General features: G+C 39.1%; 1 protein-coding gene across 1 annotated transcript in view; it reads left to right on the plus strand.

Annotated features, from left to right (window-relative positions):
* LOC139710516 (2-oxoglutarate dehydrogenase complex component E1-like) overlaps positions 1-11,867 on the plus strand; it is a 72,521-nt gene extending 60,654 nt beyond the window's left edge. Inside the window, exons 12-22 of the mRNA XM_071622449.1 lie at positions 1,405-1,507; positions 3,273-3,389; positions 4,193-4,343; positions 5,458-5,585; positions 6,059-6,237; positions 6,879-6,950; positions 7,242-7,367; positions 7,775-7,847; positions 9,528-9,691; positions 10,088-10,242; positions 10,944-11,867. Coding sequence (XP_071478550.1) covers positions 1,405-1,507; positions 3,273-3,389; positions 4,193-4,343; positions 5,458-5,585; positions 6,059-6,237; positions 6,879-6,950; positions 7,242-7,367; positions 7,775-7,847; positions 9,528-9,691; positions 10,088-10,242; positions 10,944-11,046 — 1,371 coding nt within the window. The 3' untranslated portion in view covers positions 11,047-11,867. The remainder of the gene's footprint in view (positions 1-1,404; positions 1,508-3,272; positions 3,390-4,192; positions 4,344-5,457; positions 5,586-6,058; positions 6,238-6,878; positions 6,951-7,241; positions 7,368-7,774; positions 7,848-9,527; positions 9,692-10,087; positions 10,243-10,943) is intronic.
* Positions 11,868-19,471: the final 7,604 nt, after the last annotated feature.

Consider the following 19,471-nt stretch of genomic DNA (forward strand, 5'->3'; position numbering starts at 1 on the left):
CTTGCTCCTAATAACAAAGATCTGGGCCCCATTTCCAAAAAGATGTTATGATATCAACTCTTGCTGGAATGGCAACTTACAATAGCAACAGCCAATCAGGAAGCTGGATTCTTGTCATTACCATGACAATTGCCATTCCAGCAAGAGTTGCTATCATATCAACTCTTTATGAAATGGGGCCCAGTTGACTCATGAAAACTGTTGATACCACCACGGAGTGTGTGATATATACATAAGTACAATATGTCCTGAATCTGAAATGTGAAATCTGTAAGTGAAATGAATGTGGATTACGTGATCCTCATAATCCCTATTGTATCCTGCCCTGCCTAGTGACCTTTTTGTGACACCTTTGCATCATTTGACAGGAGTGGATTGTCCTGACTTTACATTTCAAGGGGTAATAGTTCAATCCCCATAAACAAGCCAGAGCTGTTTGTAAAGGCACAAAAGGGTCAAAATGTAGACTTAGCGCTCAGTGGAGTTATAGCATAATATCTATGTAAATTGAAATACTACATTGAGACCTCTTGATGATATGCGCGTAATTCCCACACAAAAGTGTACATGCTTTATGGCATTTTAAAGAAATCATCAAAACATAGTTATTATCATGGCTAACATACTTACTTTGCCTGTCAAACTTTAGGTTGGATCAGGAATAAAATGTAGGTATTTTAGATTTTAGCGAGTGAATATCTATAGGACATATCATAGCACTGAGTTCATTGTGTCTGTATCATATTTATTTTCATTGTTTGTTGTGTTGAGAATACCTTGACCATGCAAAAAGGGGAAAAATAATATTGATGTTACATGTGCACTAGAATTATATCATAATGCCTATAGTAAGGATGTGCATACAAAACTGATGTACAATGTGAATAGATAGATATTCATAATGTCTACAGTTAGGACATAATGTTTCCAAAACTAAATCCCTGTGTGGTGTATATTTGTTTTTTTACCTGTTCATCCATTAATGGCAGCAGTTGTTGGTGAATTTGCCGTGTTGTGGCGAAGATAGAGGTAGAGATATGATGCTAAGAAGGATGATGGTGATTGTAGTTACCTTTTATGTAGTGGCTGTCCACCATATTTTGGCACTCAAAGCACTGTACAACATATCATTGCTGCATATACTGTACGAGCTGAAATTTTCGCGGTGGTTGTATTTTCGTGAATTTTGCGAATCGCCTTCGAACCGCGAAAATAACAACACGCGAGAATAACAATGCGCGATTAACTAAGTTCAGTTAGACCCTCGTTACCGCGAAATTAACAACACGCGAAAATGTCCTCCAAGTAGCAATTCGCGAAAATATCTGTACGCAAAAATTTCAGCTCGTACAGTACTATGTCATATATAATCATGTTGTTTCTCTTCCTTTCTTCTGCAAACAGGAGGAGCAGATTGTATATGACAAGATCTGCGAAGATGCCTACCAGAATGCCAAGAAGATGACAGAAATCCGCAATGCTGATTGGCTGGATTCACCCTGGCATGGTATGTGCACCATGTGACTAGGTCACATGATTATCGTGGGACAAGTGAGGGGCAATGTCGTTTTCTAATAATAACTTTCATTAGGCTTGCCATATGTGTGATGGTCATGCTTAATGTAAAAAAAAAAAGGCCAATAGCAGTTACAAAGTGATTCAAAGGATAAACATTACATAGATCAGATGAGAATACAGCATTACGAGTCTACCTATGCAAACAGTGTAAGCACCCAGTTTAACTTTGCCATTTTGTTTGTCCTGGTATGTGTAATGTGGACAATCTATATACATTTTATTGTGTGTGTCTTTGAGGCCGTTTTTATGCCTCCGCCACGAAGTGGTGCCGGAGGCATTATGTTTTCGGGTTGTCCGTCCGTCCGTCCGTCCGTCCTTCCGTCCGTCCGTCCGTCCGTCCTTCCGTCCGTCCGTCCTTCCGTCCGTCCGTAATGAATTTTGTGGACAGGGTAACTATCAAAACCTTTTGAGGTATCCTAATGAAACTTGGCATGTATGTGTATTAGGGGGTGAAGTTGTGCCTATCAACTTTTGGGTGCACATGCTCAAGGTCAAAGGTCAAAAGGTCAAGGTCAAATGCGTAAAATTTCACTTTTTCCCCCATATCTATGCAATGCCTGAAGATATTTTCTTGAAACTTAGTGTATACATGTATTACCCAAGTAAGATTCTCTGGTAAAAGTTTGGGGTCATGAGGTCAAAAGGTCAAAGGTCAAAAGGTCAAGTAAAATGTTAAAATTTCACTTTTTTCTCTCTATCTTGGAAATTGTTCAAGGTATCTTTATAGAACAAAGTATATATGCATGTACTGACTGGCCATGGTTATCTAGGGAATTTGGGGTTCGTGGGGTCAAAGGTCAGGGGTCAAAGGTCAAGGGCAAATTTTACTATTTTCCTTATATTTATGCAATGCCAGCAGGATTATTTTTTTAAAACTTGATGTATGCATGCATAACCCACTAGATATTCTCTGGGATTTTTTTTTTGCCAAGAAGGTCAAAGGTCAAAAGGTCAAAGATCAAGTGAAAGTGCTGAACTTACTTCTTTCTCCATATCTCGGAAGTGGCTCAATTTATCTTTAAACTTAGTACATATTTATGTATGTTCTGCCTGACAGATGAAAATGATAACAATTTACTGTTCAATACAGAAATTGCACTTTTACTCCATACCTTGAAAATCTCTCTAGTGTGTAAACTTATGAAAGGGTCAAAGTCGAAGTTAAAGTTCTTAAATCCCCAAATACATGCTCTCCTATTCATCCAATTAAACATAGGTCAAGGAAGGTGAACATTCGATACATTTGTGACAAACATGTCATTTTAATATTTTGCCAATTTTGTGAAAATGTAATCACACATTGTCCCCATGTACTATAGACCTATTAGGAGAATCATGCATTATGGCGGAGGCATACCAGTCGCCATAGCGACATTTCTAGTTAAACCTTAATTTTTGTCAAGGAGCTTGGTTTATATTTATAGTTTATTCTTTTCATTCAGAAAGTTTGATGAATTTAAAGTTGTTGTTTTTTTCCATGTATAACTGAACAACAATGTGTGGGGATATGTGGAAGGTATGTAGGCACTGTGAATAAATGTTCATCATTAGGTCAAGTTTTACCTAGCTATTCAGATGTAAAACATGACCACAGGAGAATGAAAAGTGCATTCAGCTCAAAAAAGTTTATGAAAGAAGTTTGAATTGAGCAATCTTCTCATATTTGTGGGCCGCTGTCTGATTATACTCTGTAGGGTTCTTCAACAAGGAGATCCCGCTGCAGTATCCATCAACTGGAGTCGACGAGGACACCCTAAAATACATCGGGGAGAAGTTCAGCACGAACCCAGACGACCTCACTCTGCATGGAGGTCAGTATTAAAGTGACCAAGCTGGGCAAAGCCGAGTCGACTTCGAAATTTGATTTCTGCATTTTTCCAAACCAGTAAACGTGAAAAGAGACTGTTTTACGAGATGATGAAACAGAAATGTCATATGATATGCCCATATAACAATGATTTTACAGCACAGATCACAAATTTTGTGAAACATTGTGTTCATAATCTTGTGCAGGTAAAAAGTAGGGAATTGTTATAACTGCATTTGACAAGAGAGAAAAAAAAAAGTTGTAGACATTCATCTTGAGCTATTGCTTGATTTTGATGGAGGCAGTAACCTATGGCCTGATCTTAATGAATTGTGTCATATGCTCATATATTGTACACCAAGTTATCATTTGGAAGTTCTCATAACAATTCGAAAACATGATATAGAACTAGTGATTGATGTTACATCGTTACAAGAAAATTCGGAAATTCTTACAAACCAAATGAGATGTATAATAGAGGATCAAAAAGAAAGACTTATTTCTGTGGTCGATGAAATGATTGATAATAGAGAGGTCACTAATCGGTGGAAAGTTGTTATGATCAGGTGTTCTTGCATATGAAGGAAATTGGGTGAAAATGTTTTGTAAAAGAGATACTTTGGGCAAAAATGTGAATTCAAGTTAATGGTTCAAGTCTACATTACACATCAGTGGGAAGAAGCATATCTTCGTTAATAAATATCATAACTGTTCCTGGAAAAATTGAAGTTTTTGCATAGAATTTAGATGTGTTCATCTTAAAATACAAGGGTTAGATGTCACAAGTTACTGTCACATCTGACCCAGGTTTGAAGCGTGTGCTGCGTTCGCGCATGGAGATGGTCAAGAATCGCACCATTGACTGGGCACTGGGGGAGGCTTTAGCCTTTGGCTCTCTCCTCAAGGAAGGGATCCATGTCCGGCTGAGTGGTCAAGACGTTGAGAGAGGAACTTTCAGGTACGGAATGATCCACAGATATTGTAGCAGATATATATGGGTTGAGTTTAATTTTTAACATATATTGTATATGTATGCATCATGTACACATATTTCTGAGACATGTATGAATTGGTAAGTGCACCAATGGATGTAGTTTCAGATTAATACTCATTCTCAGACTTCTATTATTTCATAATGAGCACGTCGGTTGAGAATGATAAGGGCGTTAAGTTGCCACAAAACCCATAGTGTTCAAGGCGACTTAAAGCCCTTCTCATTCTCAACAGACAGTAATGAAAGAGGGAGAAAGAGGAGAAGTAGTAGCTGTTCATGTGTTCTTGTTTTGTTTTGCTGCGGTATATGTAAGCATGTTTGTTTTAAATTGTTCTGTTACAAGCACCCTTTTGTAGGAAGAACATATCTCAGTGGGTCCAATCTGAAGACCTACTGATGGGGTTTTAGTTTTAGGGTTTAAATATTGTACCGCAGATAATATATTAATGACTACCCGTATCACTGATAAACACAAACTTTAAAAAGTGAGAGTGTTCTAGAGATATCTTTAGACATTTTAACTGAGCAAGTTAAATTGACAGTTCATATGTAGAATTTGCCTTTACTGAGTTCAGCGTGACAGATGCATATCATATTTATCGAGAGAAGTGTTTACATTTGAGATGAATGAAGCTTTTAGCAGAATTGTAAATTTGTAGAATTTTATTGACTCTTTTGACACCCCCCCCCCCCCCCCCGATATGAAAGGACAAATAAACATGGAATATGAGTATAGAATATATATGAATACAAGTTTTGTATTTGATATATGACACCAAGATGTAAAAGATGATTTAATTTATAGAAGTACAAACATGACAAAAACTAAAGAAGAAAACAAACGTACATGTAAATAGGATAAAGACAAAAGAGTCCAGGTTATAAGAAAATACCAACTTGTAAACAACTAGGGCCTATACATAGACAATCTACATCTATCAAGTGCTTTACAAGCTAAACAAAGCAAGCTGTTTCTAACTTTCAATCCATTCTCTTTCTGTGAATGATTAACATTCCTACAAATATCTAAGTAGCACCATGAGATGCACCTTTAATGACTTGAATCTTTGGTCTGCAGCCATCGCCATCACATCCTACATGACCAGAACAAGGACATGAATGTCTACCAACCCCTCAACAATCTCTACCCAGACCAGGCCCTCTACACCGTCTGCAATAGTTCCCTCTCGGAGTATGGTGTGCTCGGTAAGACTAAGCTTGAATGCAGAATGGGTATTACCTTGCTTTGCGATGTGGCTCCTTCTTGGAGTATGTTACCCTTGATTAAGCAGTGACTGTAGGGAGAATAGAATAAACACAGTATAGAAGAATATTTTCCTCTGTGGAAGGGCATCGTGTAAACATGACGTCATCCCCAGTATGTATGCTGTGATGTTGATGCACATAGCGTTGCTCAGTCATTACCAATGTCACCAGGTCATTTCAATACAGAGAATAATATTACATCCCCACTAGCAAGATGACCACTGCATAATCTTGATTCCCCTCTCAGTGCTTTGTCACCCCTCTTGTCTCACCGTCCATGCTTCTAATTCTACCCCTACTAGTCTGAATTATTTTGATCCCTAAGTACTGAACTAATCCACTTGTTTGAATTCACACCATAACATTTATTTCATGTTAATGACACAAGGTATGTTCTGAATTTTTGTCACCAGGGTTTGAGCTCGGCTTCTCCCTCACCAACCCACGAGCCCTGGTGATATGGGAAGCTCAGTTTGGAGACTTCCACAACACAGCGCAGTGCATTGTGGACCAGTTCATCTCCACGGGACAGGCCAAGTGGTATAGGCAGAGCGGCCTCGTCATGCTCCTGCCTCATGGATACGAGGGAATGGTGAGAGAGACACCGAATTTGATTTCTTTCCTCAAAATATTATGATATCTGTGCTGGGAGTGGTGTCATCTGATTGTTTCATGACTGCTCCTCCAGGGTCCTGTTGCTGGAAACTTTGTGTTTAAACGCAACTCGAAAAATCAAATGCAAGTCCCCTAAGTCGCACGCAACTTTGCATTTAAACGCAAATCCATTGCTGAAAGGACTGGTGTTTGATTTCCTGTGCAACTGTTAAACGCTTGATTAATCAAATGCAACTTTGCGTTTGATTCTGTCGCTAAAACAACTCAACTTTGCATTTGATTCTATCGGTAAAAAAAAAATCAACTTTGCGTTCGATTCTAATCAAACGTAAAGTTATGTTTGATTCATAATGGTCAATAAAACTGCCAACATTGTACCAAAAAAGGCATTGTCACTACCAGTATGCTGATGTTTTGCTCAGCAAAGGTTTATTGAATTGTGTAAAATAAAATCAGTAGCTGAAACAATGCAGAAATTCATTCATTCCTGTTGAAGACATTGAGGCTTCCGTAGAGAGAAATGAGTTTTGTATCCATCCTTTAGAGGAACTATTCGGCAGCAGCTGATTAAAGAGTGTGACTTTATTGTTCGTTTCTTTGTTGTTTTTTGCGATGCAGGGACCTGAGCACTCGAGCGGAAGACCCGAGCGATTCCTGCAGATGTGTAACGATGATCCAGACATGATTCCTGTGAGTAGGATGAGAGCCGCCTTTCTCCTGGGTCTTCTCTTCGCCTGATCGTACTGTTTGCCTATTCTACCACCAATATATTTCCATTTTTACCAGCATGACCCTATGCTCTTTGTGTAGTGCTGAGTGAGATTCATAGATATTTAGTGGTTAGACTTTATTTCTTTTCAAATGTCAAATGAATGTGTTTCCATGGGCCCAGACAGTGTGTGAGAACCATGCTATGTTACAGATGAGTAAATGAGAACTCAAGATTTGTTTCTTCACCACCTGTCTCAACCTGTCCCGCAGGAGAAGAACGGCGACCTTGTGGTGAAGCAGTTGTACGACTGCAACTGGCAGATTCTCAATTGCAGCTCCCCAGCCAACTTTTTCCACGCCATCAGACGGCAGATCCTCTTGCCGTTCCGCAAGCCGGTAAGTATTGCCCACCCTAAGCCCCTCTTATTTATTCTCCTGAAATTGTACTGCTCCTTTTCTTTCATCTCCAAAGTGAGAGGTCAGCTGAATTAGTAACTGAGGTGTTTTTAAAATATACAGTGCACTCCCGTTATAATGAACACGGTTATAACGAACTTCCGGTTACAACGAAGCAAAAATTCAGGCAGCAACATTATCCACTCTTTATGTTTTTATTGTTTATTTGTTTGGTTATAACGAAATTCTGATATAACGAAAGAAAACTGCTGTTCCTGAGGACTTTGTTATAAAAATAATGGGAGTCCACTGTATGTGTATTACATTAAACGTATCATGTACTGATAATATCTTTCACCTATATATCACCAATTCTCATGGTTTCCCCCCCCCCCCCCCTCCAACAGCTGGTCATGTTCACACCAAAGAGTCTGCTTCGACTACCCGAGGCCCGGTCCTCCTTTGATGAAATGCAGGAAGGTCAGCAAACTTTTCACTCTCCAAGTCTTGCTACAGAAAGCATGTTGTTTTTATGCCTCCGCCACGAAGTGGTGCCGGAGGCATTATGTTTTCGGGTTGTCCGTCCGTCCGTCCGTCCGTCCGTAATGAATTTTGTGGACAAGGTAACTATCAAAACCTGTTGAGGTATCCTAATGAAACTTGGCATGTATGTGTATTAGGGGGTGAAGTTGTGCCTATCAACTTTTGGGTGCACGTGCTCAAGGTCAAAGGTCAAAAGGTCAAGGTCAAATACATAAAATTTCACTATTTCCACCATATCTATGCAATGCCTGAAGATATTTTCTTGAAACTTAGTGTATACATGTATTACCCAATTTAGATTCTCTGGTGAAAGTTTGGGTCATGAGGTCAAAGGTCAAAGGTCAAAAGGTCGAGTAAAAGTATTAAAACTTCTTTTTTTTTCTCTGTAAATTGGAAAATTGTTCAAGGTATCTTCATGGAATATAGTATATACATGTACTGACTGGCAATGATTATCTAGAGAATTTAGGGTTCATGGGGTCAAAGGTACAGGGTCAAAGGTCAAGTGCAACACTTCAAAATTTTACTATTTCCCTCATGTTCATGCAATGCCAGCAGGATTATTTTTTTTTAACACTTTGTGTATGCATGTGTAACCTAATAGAAATTCTCTGGAGAGTTTTTTTTTTTCTTTTCTTTTTTTGCCTCAAAGGTCAAAAGGTCAAAGATCAAGTGAAAGTGCTGAACTAACTTTTTCCTCCATATCTCGGAAGTGGCTCAATTTATTGTGAAACTTACTGCATATTTATGCATGTTCTACCTGAAAGTGATTATCTTATGAATTTTAGGGTCAAAGGCCAGATGAACATGGCAACAATTTACTATTCAGTACAGAAATTGCACTTTTTCTCCATACCGGTACCATGAAAATTACTCAATGCATAAATGTATGAATGGGTCAAAGTCAAGTTAAAGTCCTTAAATCCCCAAATACATGCTCTCCTATTCATCCAATTAAACCAAGGTCAAGGAAGGTGAACATTCAACACATTTGTGACAAACTTGTCATTTCAATATTTTGCCAGTTTTGTGAAAATGTAATCACACATTGTCCACATGTACTATCTAGACCTATTAGGAGAATCATGCATTATGGCGGAGGCATACCAGTCGCCATAGCGACATTTCTAGTTGTTTCTGTCTTTTTGTAAGTCAAATTTCATAAGTAGATCAAGCTTGTTTAGAACTTCAGGGAAAAGTTAATGAGAGCTTTCATTATTGCCAAAGCAGAAGTATCCAAGTAGCCATCTTTGTATAGTAATTTGACATGTATGAGGATTGCTAAATGATAATAATAATGATTACATTTATATGGTGCTTTATACAATGTTTCCAACTGCATTTGAAAGATTACAACAAATTGAAACATACAACCTTGACAGACAGGATGGGCTCACTAGAACTAAGAATTACCAGGCATCCACAAGCATAACTAAATAAATTTGTTGAATTGAAGATGTGAAGATTTGAATATGTTTAAGGACTAGATATCATGGATGTTGGATGGCAGAGAAAAGTTTGTACCAAAGTTAATTAGGAAGGTGTTGAGTGGATTTTGAAGACTGGTACGCCACCAGAAGACGTTTCATTTTCTCGATGTTCTTGTTGCTATGCTAGGCACATTCTTCCAGAGGGTGTACCCGGAGACGGGCTCAGCATCACAGAACCCCGAGGGGGTCAAGAAGCTCATCTTCTGCACAGGCAAAGTGTACTATGAGCTGGTGAACCAGAGGGATGCTAAGGGACTCACGGACTCCATTGCAATCGCCAGGATGGAACAGGTAAGACCAGTCTTTCCCCCCTCTTCGCACTTTCGCTTCTTTCTCTCTCTCTCTCTCTCTCTCTCTCTCTGAGAACATTGAAAATTCACTGGAATGCTGTCTGTCCATTCTATGATATATTGTATCCCATTGAGGTTGATGAATTTCCTTTCGGGGGGAAAATAGCATTGTCATAAAAGATTATTCAAAGGACAAAAGGGAACTGAACATTACCATTTCTACAGAAAAAAAGTTTTGCTTTCTCCACAACTTAAGGAGAATAGAAAGATATGATTTAACAAAGCATGAACTTGGGTACACGGGCTGGCATGTAACCAAGATCAATGATAAATGTTAACAGATATATTTGAAGTGTTGTTCAATGTCTGCATCACCGTCTTTGACCTCTCCCCACAGATATCACCTTTCCCCTTTGACCTTGTGCTGGATGAGGTCAGTCGCTACCCCAACGCTAAGCTGCAGTGGGTGCAGGAGGAGCACAAGAATCAGGGCTACTGGACCTATGTCCAGCCAAGAATCCTGAATGCCATCGAACACCAAAGACCGCTGGGGTAAGTGTCCCCATTCCCCCTCATTTTCATGTTGCCATAACTGCTGCATCTAGTCATGACACAGGCCTATTTCATGGATTGTATCACAAATAGATTACATCCAATCATGACATCAAAACTGAAGCTATTTTAGAAACCATTTTGCTATTATAGATGCAATGTAATTTCCTGCAATATGCAAACACCATTTATGATTTGTTTGTCTGTATTGATTTGTTGTTTGAATCGAAGATTCCCCATCAACGTCATTTCACATTGGCTCTGGAGTAAAGAGAGGAGGTAGAAACAATGTAAAATGCCAGAGTTTATTTGATTTTGAAAGGCATTTTAGAACATAGCTTTGTTATCAAATCAATGTGAGTAGATATTCCAAAATCTCCCCCCGTCATGACATAGTGTGCCATAGAGCCTAAAGTGTCAGAGAAATCTTTTTAGTATGAAACGACTGAATCAGGAGACCTGGGCGCCATTTCATAAAAGATGTTAGGTTAGCAACTCTTCCTGGAATGGCAGCTTCCCATAGCAACAGCCAATCAGGAAGCTGGATTCTTGTCGTTACCATGACAATTGCCATTCCAGCAAGAGTTGCTATCATATCAACTTTTTATGAAATGGGGCCCTAATATTTCATTCACTGCTCACTGTCTGAATACCAGTGCATCATCTTCAAATCTTGTATTTATCTCTCATTCCCCCTCCAGGTATGCTGGCAGGGCAGCATCCGCTTCCACGGCAACCGGAAACAAGAGCACCCACGTGAACGAGCAAGAGGCTTTCTTTGCCCAGGCGATGAGTCTGGACTAACCTGCAACCCATAGACATCAAAAGCTTAATTCAAAATTGGCCATTTAGCAGCAGAGTAACTCACTCTGCTTTGCTTCCAAAAACAAAACAAAACATGGATGGAGCTTGAACAATGATGCCAGCAATAGACAAACTTCACCCTGAAGACTTGTTAGCTAAAAGGGCTGGAGTCGTTTCATGCATGCAAACTTTTGACTGCATTCACTGCATCTGGCACAAAATCTTGTTTTTTGTATCTAAGAACCAGCCTAGTACATTAGACACGTGTAAACTGAATTTGTAAAAGTGATGTTGCAATAGAAGTGGATAACCAGATAACAAAGATTAAGTCATCCTGTGACTTTGAATCTCAGATTCTCTGGCATCAAGGCATCGTTTCTGTAGCCAGCGGCTGAAACCACAGGTTGGTTTCTTAACAAATATTTCCTAGTTCTTTTTTTGTGAGCTGAAGTGTGATGACATGTACAAGATTGGAGTTGATGTAAAACCAATGCAAAATTTCATTTTATACAAATGAGCTCTGGGAATAATGAAAAGCCAACGTGTAAGCTACTCACCATTTTAGGATATAAACACTCACGCCAGCCAGAGCATTGTGTTGCATCCGTATTCACAAGTAGGGGATGCCGTGCATTGGCTTGTCTGTGTGATGTGCTCGGAATTTCCGACCAAATTGTTAATAACACAGATTCAATTGAGAGCTCGGAATAAGAAGTGCCTTTGCTTGATTCCTAACCCTGGTGAATGGAGTAGCACGAATGGTTCGTTATATTCGTAGAGTCGTTTTTAACTTATTGTCAGTGAGATTTGTTGGCCGTCTCTCTTCCGCTGCACGTTGAGCGGAAACTGCTGGAGGAGATTGACCTACCTTTGCCATATTTATAGCAATTTATGCAAGTCTGCATTTCTGACTAGTTTGAGCTTCCAGACAGTTTAGTGCTCTTGTTTTGCACCAAATTTCTGTCGTGTATGTAACCACTGACAATAGTGATGTTATGCTTTTTGACGTAGATCTTTGTAGTATTTGGGAAAAATCTCGCAGGAGCTCATCAAAGCTGGTAGATCCTGTGCTTACTGAAGCATGTGGGCCTACCGAAGGTGGCAACGAACGAATTGCATACTTAACAGCCTGTCTGGGTTCATGTTTGTGAAATCTGCATTGTACAAAAATGGATATAGTTTGGAGTGGCTTAGTTGTTTTCCACTTGTGAATGAATATCCCATACTAACCGTCAAAGGGTCTTTTTGTCTGTCATGTATTTTCTTTTTTCTTTAATATTTTCTGAATCAAACTGAGATGGACAATCCAGTACATGTGTGAGACATGGATATATCAAGTAAACTCAGGATATCATTCAGTAGACATTGCCAAGTGACTAACATGAAAAGATGCAAAGATACTCTGGTATCAGTAAGATTGGTGATGGCTCTTCCTGCTATTCTGAACTTTAATCGTGGCATGTCTGATAAAATAGACGCGCCATCAAAAGATAGATGGCTGTCATTCTAAATGCAGTCTTGTATTGCCATACAGGTATGGCTTAACATAGCAAGCTCCCATGGAGACCAACCTACAAGGGCTGTATATGTACTAGTCTCCATGATGTCACCTGAAATAGACGCCTGTCAGTATCGTGTGTAACCAAACAAAATGTTCAAGTAAAACCAAACTTTCGTTATCATATATTGCAAACGATATTGAACTTTTAGATCATCTTTATCTGGGCTGTGTGCTTATACTACATGTTGAGTTATCGGTGATCACAATCCATTTGGTCAGGACATTTCAAATTGAATTATCTGCAAGCGTTTTCAAGGTGATATCTTATTGTGTGTTTGCCATGTCGTATTTGTTTTCTCTCGCCCTTCTTGGGGCAAAATTTGGAATGATTTCTGTGTTTGTTGTCGCAGAGGGATTCAGACCAGATGTATTTGTCGTGTATCATATTGGTTAAATGAAAATGCTGGCAGAGTTAAAGAAGGAAAGTGAGCAAATGTGTGAAGATGAACTATAAATTAAATGAAACTTATTGAGAATTCAACTTGACATCTTGTCTTCAAAATTCATGATTTTTATCTGCAATGCTGATGACTGCTGTGTAGCTGTGTATGGAGTGAATGATTTGTTGTTTAGAGAGCGAATGAGAGAGGTCCTTGCAGAGAAGCAAACAAGATTAGTAAGGCATGAAGCTTTTAATAGCATATTTAGGGAGCGAATTTAAAGGTTTGCATGATATTTAGATAGTGTAAGATTTTGAATCGGTCATAATAAGAGAAGTGAAGTTCTGGCAATTATCGGACCAACACAAACAGGGTGTGGCTGTATAAGTCATTCATTTTTGTTAAATGGTGTTATAATGAATGTCACATAAATTATGTACAGTTGCAAAGATTTTTTTTTTTTTTTTTCATGAAACTGGTTATCGGACCCCGTTTACAGTGGTGAGTGAAAGGGCCGCGCTCGGCTGCAGCCGAGCCCGGCCCTCATTTCACTGTAAACGCGCAAAAGGCCAAATGCGGTACCAAAATCGGCTGCGCATTTAGCCAAGCTCTGGAGGTAGTCCTTTTCTCACTGTTAACGCAAACTGGGCCAAGTGCGGTACCAAATTTAGTCTGGCTTCCAGACCCTCTGCCCGTACTATTTCGCTATTCAGGATATTAACGCTCTCAACGTCGAAACTAGTATAGTTTAAGGTGGTTTTGTGCTGTAGAGGCCTTTGCCTTCGGCAAAGGAGTCGACTTCGTCACGGGGCGGCGACTTTGTCGCCGCGGAGTCCAGTTGGCAAAGGGTCTGGAAACCAGACTTTACCACATTGCGATCGGCGCCCTCTCAATAATAGTGTTTGTTTACAAGCAGAGCGCCACTACGACAAAATATTGAAAGGTTTGAATTAAAAGCCCGGGCCGAGCCCGGCACTGGAAACGGACAGAATTGCAGGGCTCGGCCCCGCAATTGAGGCCAGGCTCGCGAGCCGCGGCCGGGCCCAGCCCCGCACTGTAAACGGGGTTTAAGTAACAAATTGATATTTGCCCAAAGATCTAATGAAACCAGCTTATCATTTATTCATGTAAAATTTGTTCTCAAAGCATTTATTAATCATATCAGTATTTATTCCTTTATCTATCTATTCCTTGTCTTTTCAGTTTTTATGCCTCCGCCACGAAGTGGTGCCGGAGGCATTATGTTTTCGGGTTGTCCGTCCGTCCGTCCTTCCGTCCGTCCGTAATGAATTTTGTGGACAGGGTAACTATCAAAACCTTTTGAGGTATCCTAATGAAACTTGGCATGTATGTGTACTAGGGGGTGAAGTTGTGCCTATCAACTTTTGGGTGCACATGCTCAAGGTTAAAGGTCAAAAGGTCAAGGTCAAATGCTTAAAATTGCACTATTTCCCCCATATCTATGCATTGCCTGAAGATATTTTCTTGAAACTTAGTGTATACATGTATTACCCAATTAAGATTCTTTGGTGAAAGTTTGGGGTCATGAGGTCAAAAGGTCAAAGGTCAAAAGGTCAAGTAAAATGTTAAAATTTCACTTTTTTCTCTGTATCTTGGAAATTGTTCAAAGTATCTTTATGGAACAAAGTATACATGCCTGTACTGACTGGCAGTAGTTAGCTAGGGAATTGGGGGTTCGTGGGGTCAAAGGTCAGGGGTCAAAGGTCAAGGGCAATACTTCGAAATTTTACTATTTTCCTTATATTTATGCAATGCCAGCAGGATTATTTTTTTTTTAACTTAATGTATGCATGTATATTACCCACTAGAGATTCTCTGGGATTTTTTTTTTTTGCCAAGAAGGTCAAAGGTCAAAAGGTCAAAGATCAAGTGAAAGTGCTGAACTTACTACTTTCTCCATATCTCGGAAGCGGCTCAAGTAATCTTTAAACTTAGTACATATTTATGTATGTTCTGCCTGACAGTGATTCTCTTATGAATCAAAGACCAGATGAAAATGATAACAATTTACTGTTCAATACAGAAATTGCACCTTTTCTTGCGCCATACCTTGAAAATTACTAAAGTGCGTGAACTTATGAAAGGGTCAAAGTCGAAGTTAAAGTACATGCTCTCCTATTCATCCAATTAAACATAGGTCAAGGAAGGTAAACATTCGATACATTTGTGACAAACATGTAATCTTAATATTTTGCCAATTTTGTGAAAATGTAATCACACATTGTCCACATGTACTATAGACCTATTAGGAGAATCATGCATTATGGCGGAGGCATACCAGTCGCCATAGCGACATTTCTAGTTGTTTATATTTCTCGGAAAGACAGCATGTCACATGTGCAGGTGATGCTAAAAAAAAGGCACTTGTTCAGGGGCATTTATATAGCATCGTTACAGGTGGTGTGTGTGTGTGTGTGTTGTGAGTGTGTATGTGTGTGTTTACAAAGGTAGGCAATGCCGTTATGACTCAATGGTGGGAGGCATGTGTCGGGCCGTTTTTCGCTGATGTTTTCGGAGCCAAACCAAAAGGGAGAGGGTGACACATCGCACATTGTTCTATAAATACAGTGATAAGTCTTTGGGGCATTGGCAAATCATGTTCTCTTTTTACTAGGACGAGCACCTGTGTCAGCCTTAAGGTGTGTATGAAAGTTTTTATGCCTCCGCCACGAAGTGGTGCCAGAGGCATTCTGTTTTCGGGTTGTCCGTCCGTCCGTCCGTTCGTCCTTCCATCCGTCCTTCCGTCCTTCCGTCCGTCCGTCCTTCCATAAGTCCTTCCGTCAATCCTTCTGTCTGTAATCAATTTTGTGGACAGCGTAACTAAAAAACTGTTTGAGGTATCCTAATGAAACTTGGTAAGTACATGTAGGAGTGGGCGAAGTTGTGCCTATCAACTTTTAGGTGCACATGCTCAGGGTCAAAGGTCAAAAGGTCAAGGTCAAATGCTCAAAATTTCACTATTTCCCCCATATCCATGCAATGCTTGAAGGTATTTTCTTGAAACTTGATGTATACATGTACATGTACTACCAAATAAAGATTCTCCAGAGAGAGTTTCGGGTCATGAGGTCAAGGGTCAAAGGTCAAGTCAAAATGTTGAAATTGTATGTGTTTCTCCATATTTCGCAAATGGTTCAAGGTATCTTCGTGAATCTTAATGCATGTACTGACTGGCGGTGATTATCTAGGGAATTGGGGGGTCACGGGTCAAAGGTCAGGGGGTCAAAGGTCAAGTCAACTCCTCAAAATGTGACTACTTACCTCATATTTATGCAATGCCTGCAGGATTTTTCTTGAAACTTGAAATATACATGTATTACCCAATAGATATTCTGGGAGAAGTTTCTTGCCAAAAGGTCAAAGGTCAAGTGCAAGTGCTCAAATCACTTCTTCCTCCATATCTCGAAAATAACTCAAGGTATCATGAAACTTATTACATACTTATGCATGTTCTACCTAACAGTGATTCTCTTTGGAACTTTAAGGTCAAAGGTCAAGGGTCAATACTAATATTTACCATTTAAAGCTGAAATTACACTTTTTGTCCATACCTTGTAAATTACTCAATGCATAAACTTATAAAAGGGTCAGAAGTCAAGTAAATATCCTCAAATTCCCAAATACCTGCACTCTGACAACTTAGTCATTCATCCAATTAAACCTAGTTCAAGGAAAGTGAACATTCAGCACATTTGTGACAAACCTGTCATTTTAATATTTTGCCAATTATGTGAAACTGTCATCACACATTGTCAAGACATTGTACTATAGACTATTAAGAGAACCATGCATTATGGCGGAGGCATACCAGTCGCCGTAGCGACATTTCTAGTTAAAACTGTAGTTATACCTTCCTGGAAAGCTGGTTTTATCACTTTTTCCACATAATTCCAATAATTAAAACTGATAAAGGAATAATCTTCAAGTATAATTCTATATTGATAGATATATCAGATTAGTGCCCAGGCATGCCTAGTCGAGTAATTGTTATTCTTATTTCATCACTTTTTTGCGCAAAATCTATTCACACATGCCCTTGTCTTCACCATTATACATCACCTTCTTTTTATTCATAAGTAGTGATGGCGAAAAGTATTTACATCACAAAGACATACGTATCTTCCTCAGAAAATGGCTAGCGATTATGCAATGAGACATGAGTCTAATGTCTTCTTATCTGCATGGCAGATCCAGTTTGGCACATGCTTCAAATATTTATTTCAAGTGGCGGCATAGAAAATGATGGGTTCAAAGGAAATAATACCGTTGTGACGTCATTCTCTTGAATTCCCTAATCCTGATTACTGATGCTTTCGTCAAATCACCTGGATAGTCGGCCGCACTGATCATTATTTCAAAGGAGATTGGTTCTTCTTTCTCCATTTCTAGCTCCATTCTGATCTTTAAAAAAAAGAATCAGACATACTATAAAAGGTAATGGATTTTTCAAAGTTAAACATGTTTTCACAAAACGAAAGCACGAATTGCGACTTTAAAACTTGAGGCAGAGACGGGACGTGCCTCATGACATTTACTGACGTCAATTAGTTTACATGGTTATGAAAGCATGAGCTTTCCTCATCAAGCAAATCCCTCCATCGTTAAATCAATAGAGACTACAACTAGTATCAGGAAAATAATGCATTCAGGAACACTTTCGTTGCTCTGTTACTGTTTACTGTTTGAACTCGCCGTTGTCTCCACGCTTTTGTCTATCGTCAGTATCTTCATTGAGCAAGGCGAGGACTATTAAAGAGAAGGAGTCAGTCTATGAAGTCATCACATAAAAGACTTTTATCAAACGTACCCCTCTATTTGTACACTCTTAAAACATCCGAGTCAGAACTGACACGGAACTGGGTCCATTGGTGTCATACGCCGTTCCGGGTCAGAAATGACAAGGAATGTGGTCAGATATGACCCATTCAGAGTCATGAATCGGGTCAGGATGATCCCATTCGGGGTCTTCAAGTCATTTCTGACCCGGAACTGTGTATGACCCCAAACGGACCCAGTTCCGGGTCAGTTCTGACTCGGGTCTTTTTAGAGTGTATGTATTCCTGTGTGGAAGAAGAGAACGACTAAAAACTCTAACAAACTGGTTAACACATCAAGTCAGAAAACCACATTGCACTAAATTAGTGCAGTATCTTTCTCTCATAATTTTTAGTAGAGGCCAGTATGTATTATTAATTGTTAGGGTTTCATAAAGCATCTGAACTCTTTGTTACATGAACAAAGTTCTTCAAGGATCAGAAGTTCTAAAGGTATATCTTATTGATCCATGACTGGTTATAATTTGGTAGCACATTGTTGATAAAGTTTAAATTTCTTTCTCAATGTAGTTATATATTATGTCTTTTCAACAACAACAATTAAAAATTAATGTACAAATCTCTCTAATTCTGTTCATATTTCATGAATTTGAACAGTTCCATCTTATATTTCTCAGATGAAACAATTTAATGATGAAAAGATGATGATTTGCGTAGAGAACAGCCATGCATAGTGGACTTTCTGAGCTAAGGACCTTAATCGCTTTTGTTCTTTTTTTTTTTTTTTTTTTGCTGTCATAAACCTATGGACAGGGAATAGGATATACGGAGATGCTTTCTTTCTCGCGACTTTTTAATCTCCGTTGTATGCACTTTTAGTGGAATCATATCTTCACCTTTTTATATAGATATATTTATTTTTTTTTTATTTATTTATTTTTATTTTTTTTTTTGGGGGGGGGGTCACATGTGTTCAATACTTTTACGCGACTTTCACCTTTGCGTCTGTACATTCTTAGTTATACATCCGGTGGGCTATTACAAGAATTGGCTACACAAGTGATACAGCATATATCTATTCCCCTCTATAGAATGCTGCGCTGATCATGTTGATCATGCCTAGTGTATCATACACTGTATTTTGAGTATTCACGCGCATAAGCTATGTGAAATAAACATAATTATTGATTAAGATTGAAACGTTGAGCGAGTGATGAGTGGTGATGATGACGATTATGATGACGGTGATGATGAAAATGATGATGGTGATGAGGAGAATGGAGATTATGATAATGGTGTGATGTCACTATTGTTTTTAAAATATATCAGTCTACACATCAGGATAGACTTAACGGATCACGGCTGGACCGCTTCTTCATGTTTTACTGTGTAATTTGCGGCGCATTGCCAAGACGTTCGTGCGAGTCTTACCATGCTTACGGTACGGGCAGGATGTAGCCGTTTCTGGCTGATCGTTTCGAGGGACTTAATTTGTCTCAGCTGGCTATGGTTTCCTTTTTGCACGATGCCGTTTGTTGCGGTTATCTATTTTTTTCCTTTTTTTTTCTCTCTCTTCTTTTACAGTTCGATTCTTATACAGGTGTTTCATGTATGTCTTCGTCTACTTCAAGACAATGCCCATTTGTACACCAGATTGTCTTCAAGAAAAAAAAAGGAAAGTCGTTTAC

Source organism: Diadema antillarum, unplaced genomic scaffold (genome assembly GCF_040938485.1).
Source record: "Diadema antillarum isolate AM-2024a unplaced genomic scaffold, OU_Dant_1.0 seq00001538_RagTag, whole genome shotgun sequence".
Classification (NCBI taxonomy): Eukaryota; Metazoa; Echinodermata; class Echinoidea; order Diadematoida; family Diadematidae; genus Diadema; species Diadema antillarum.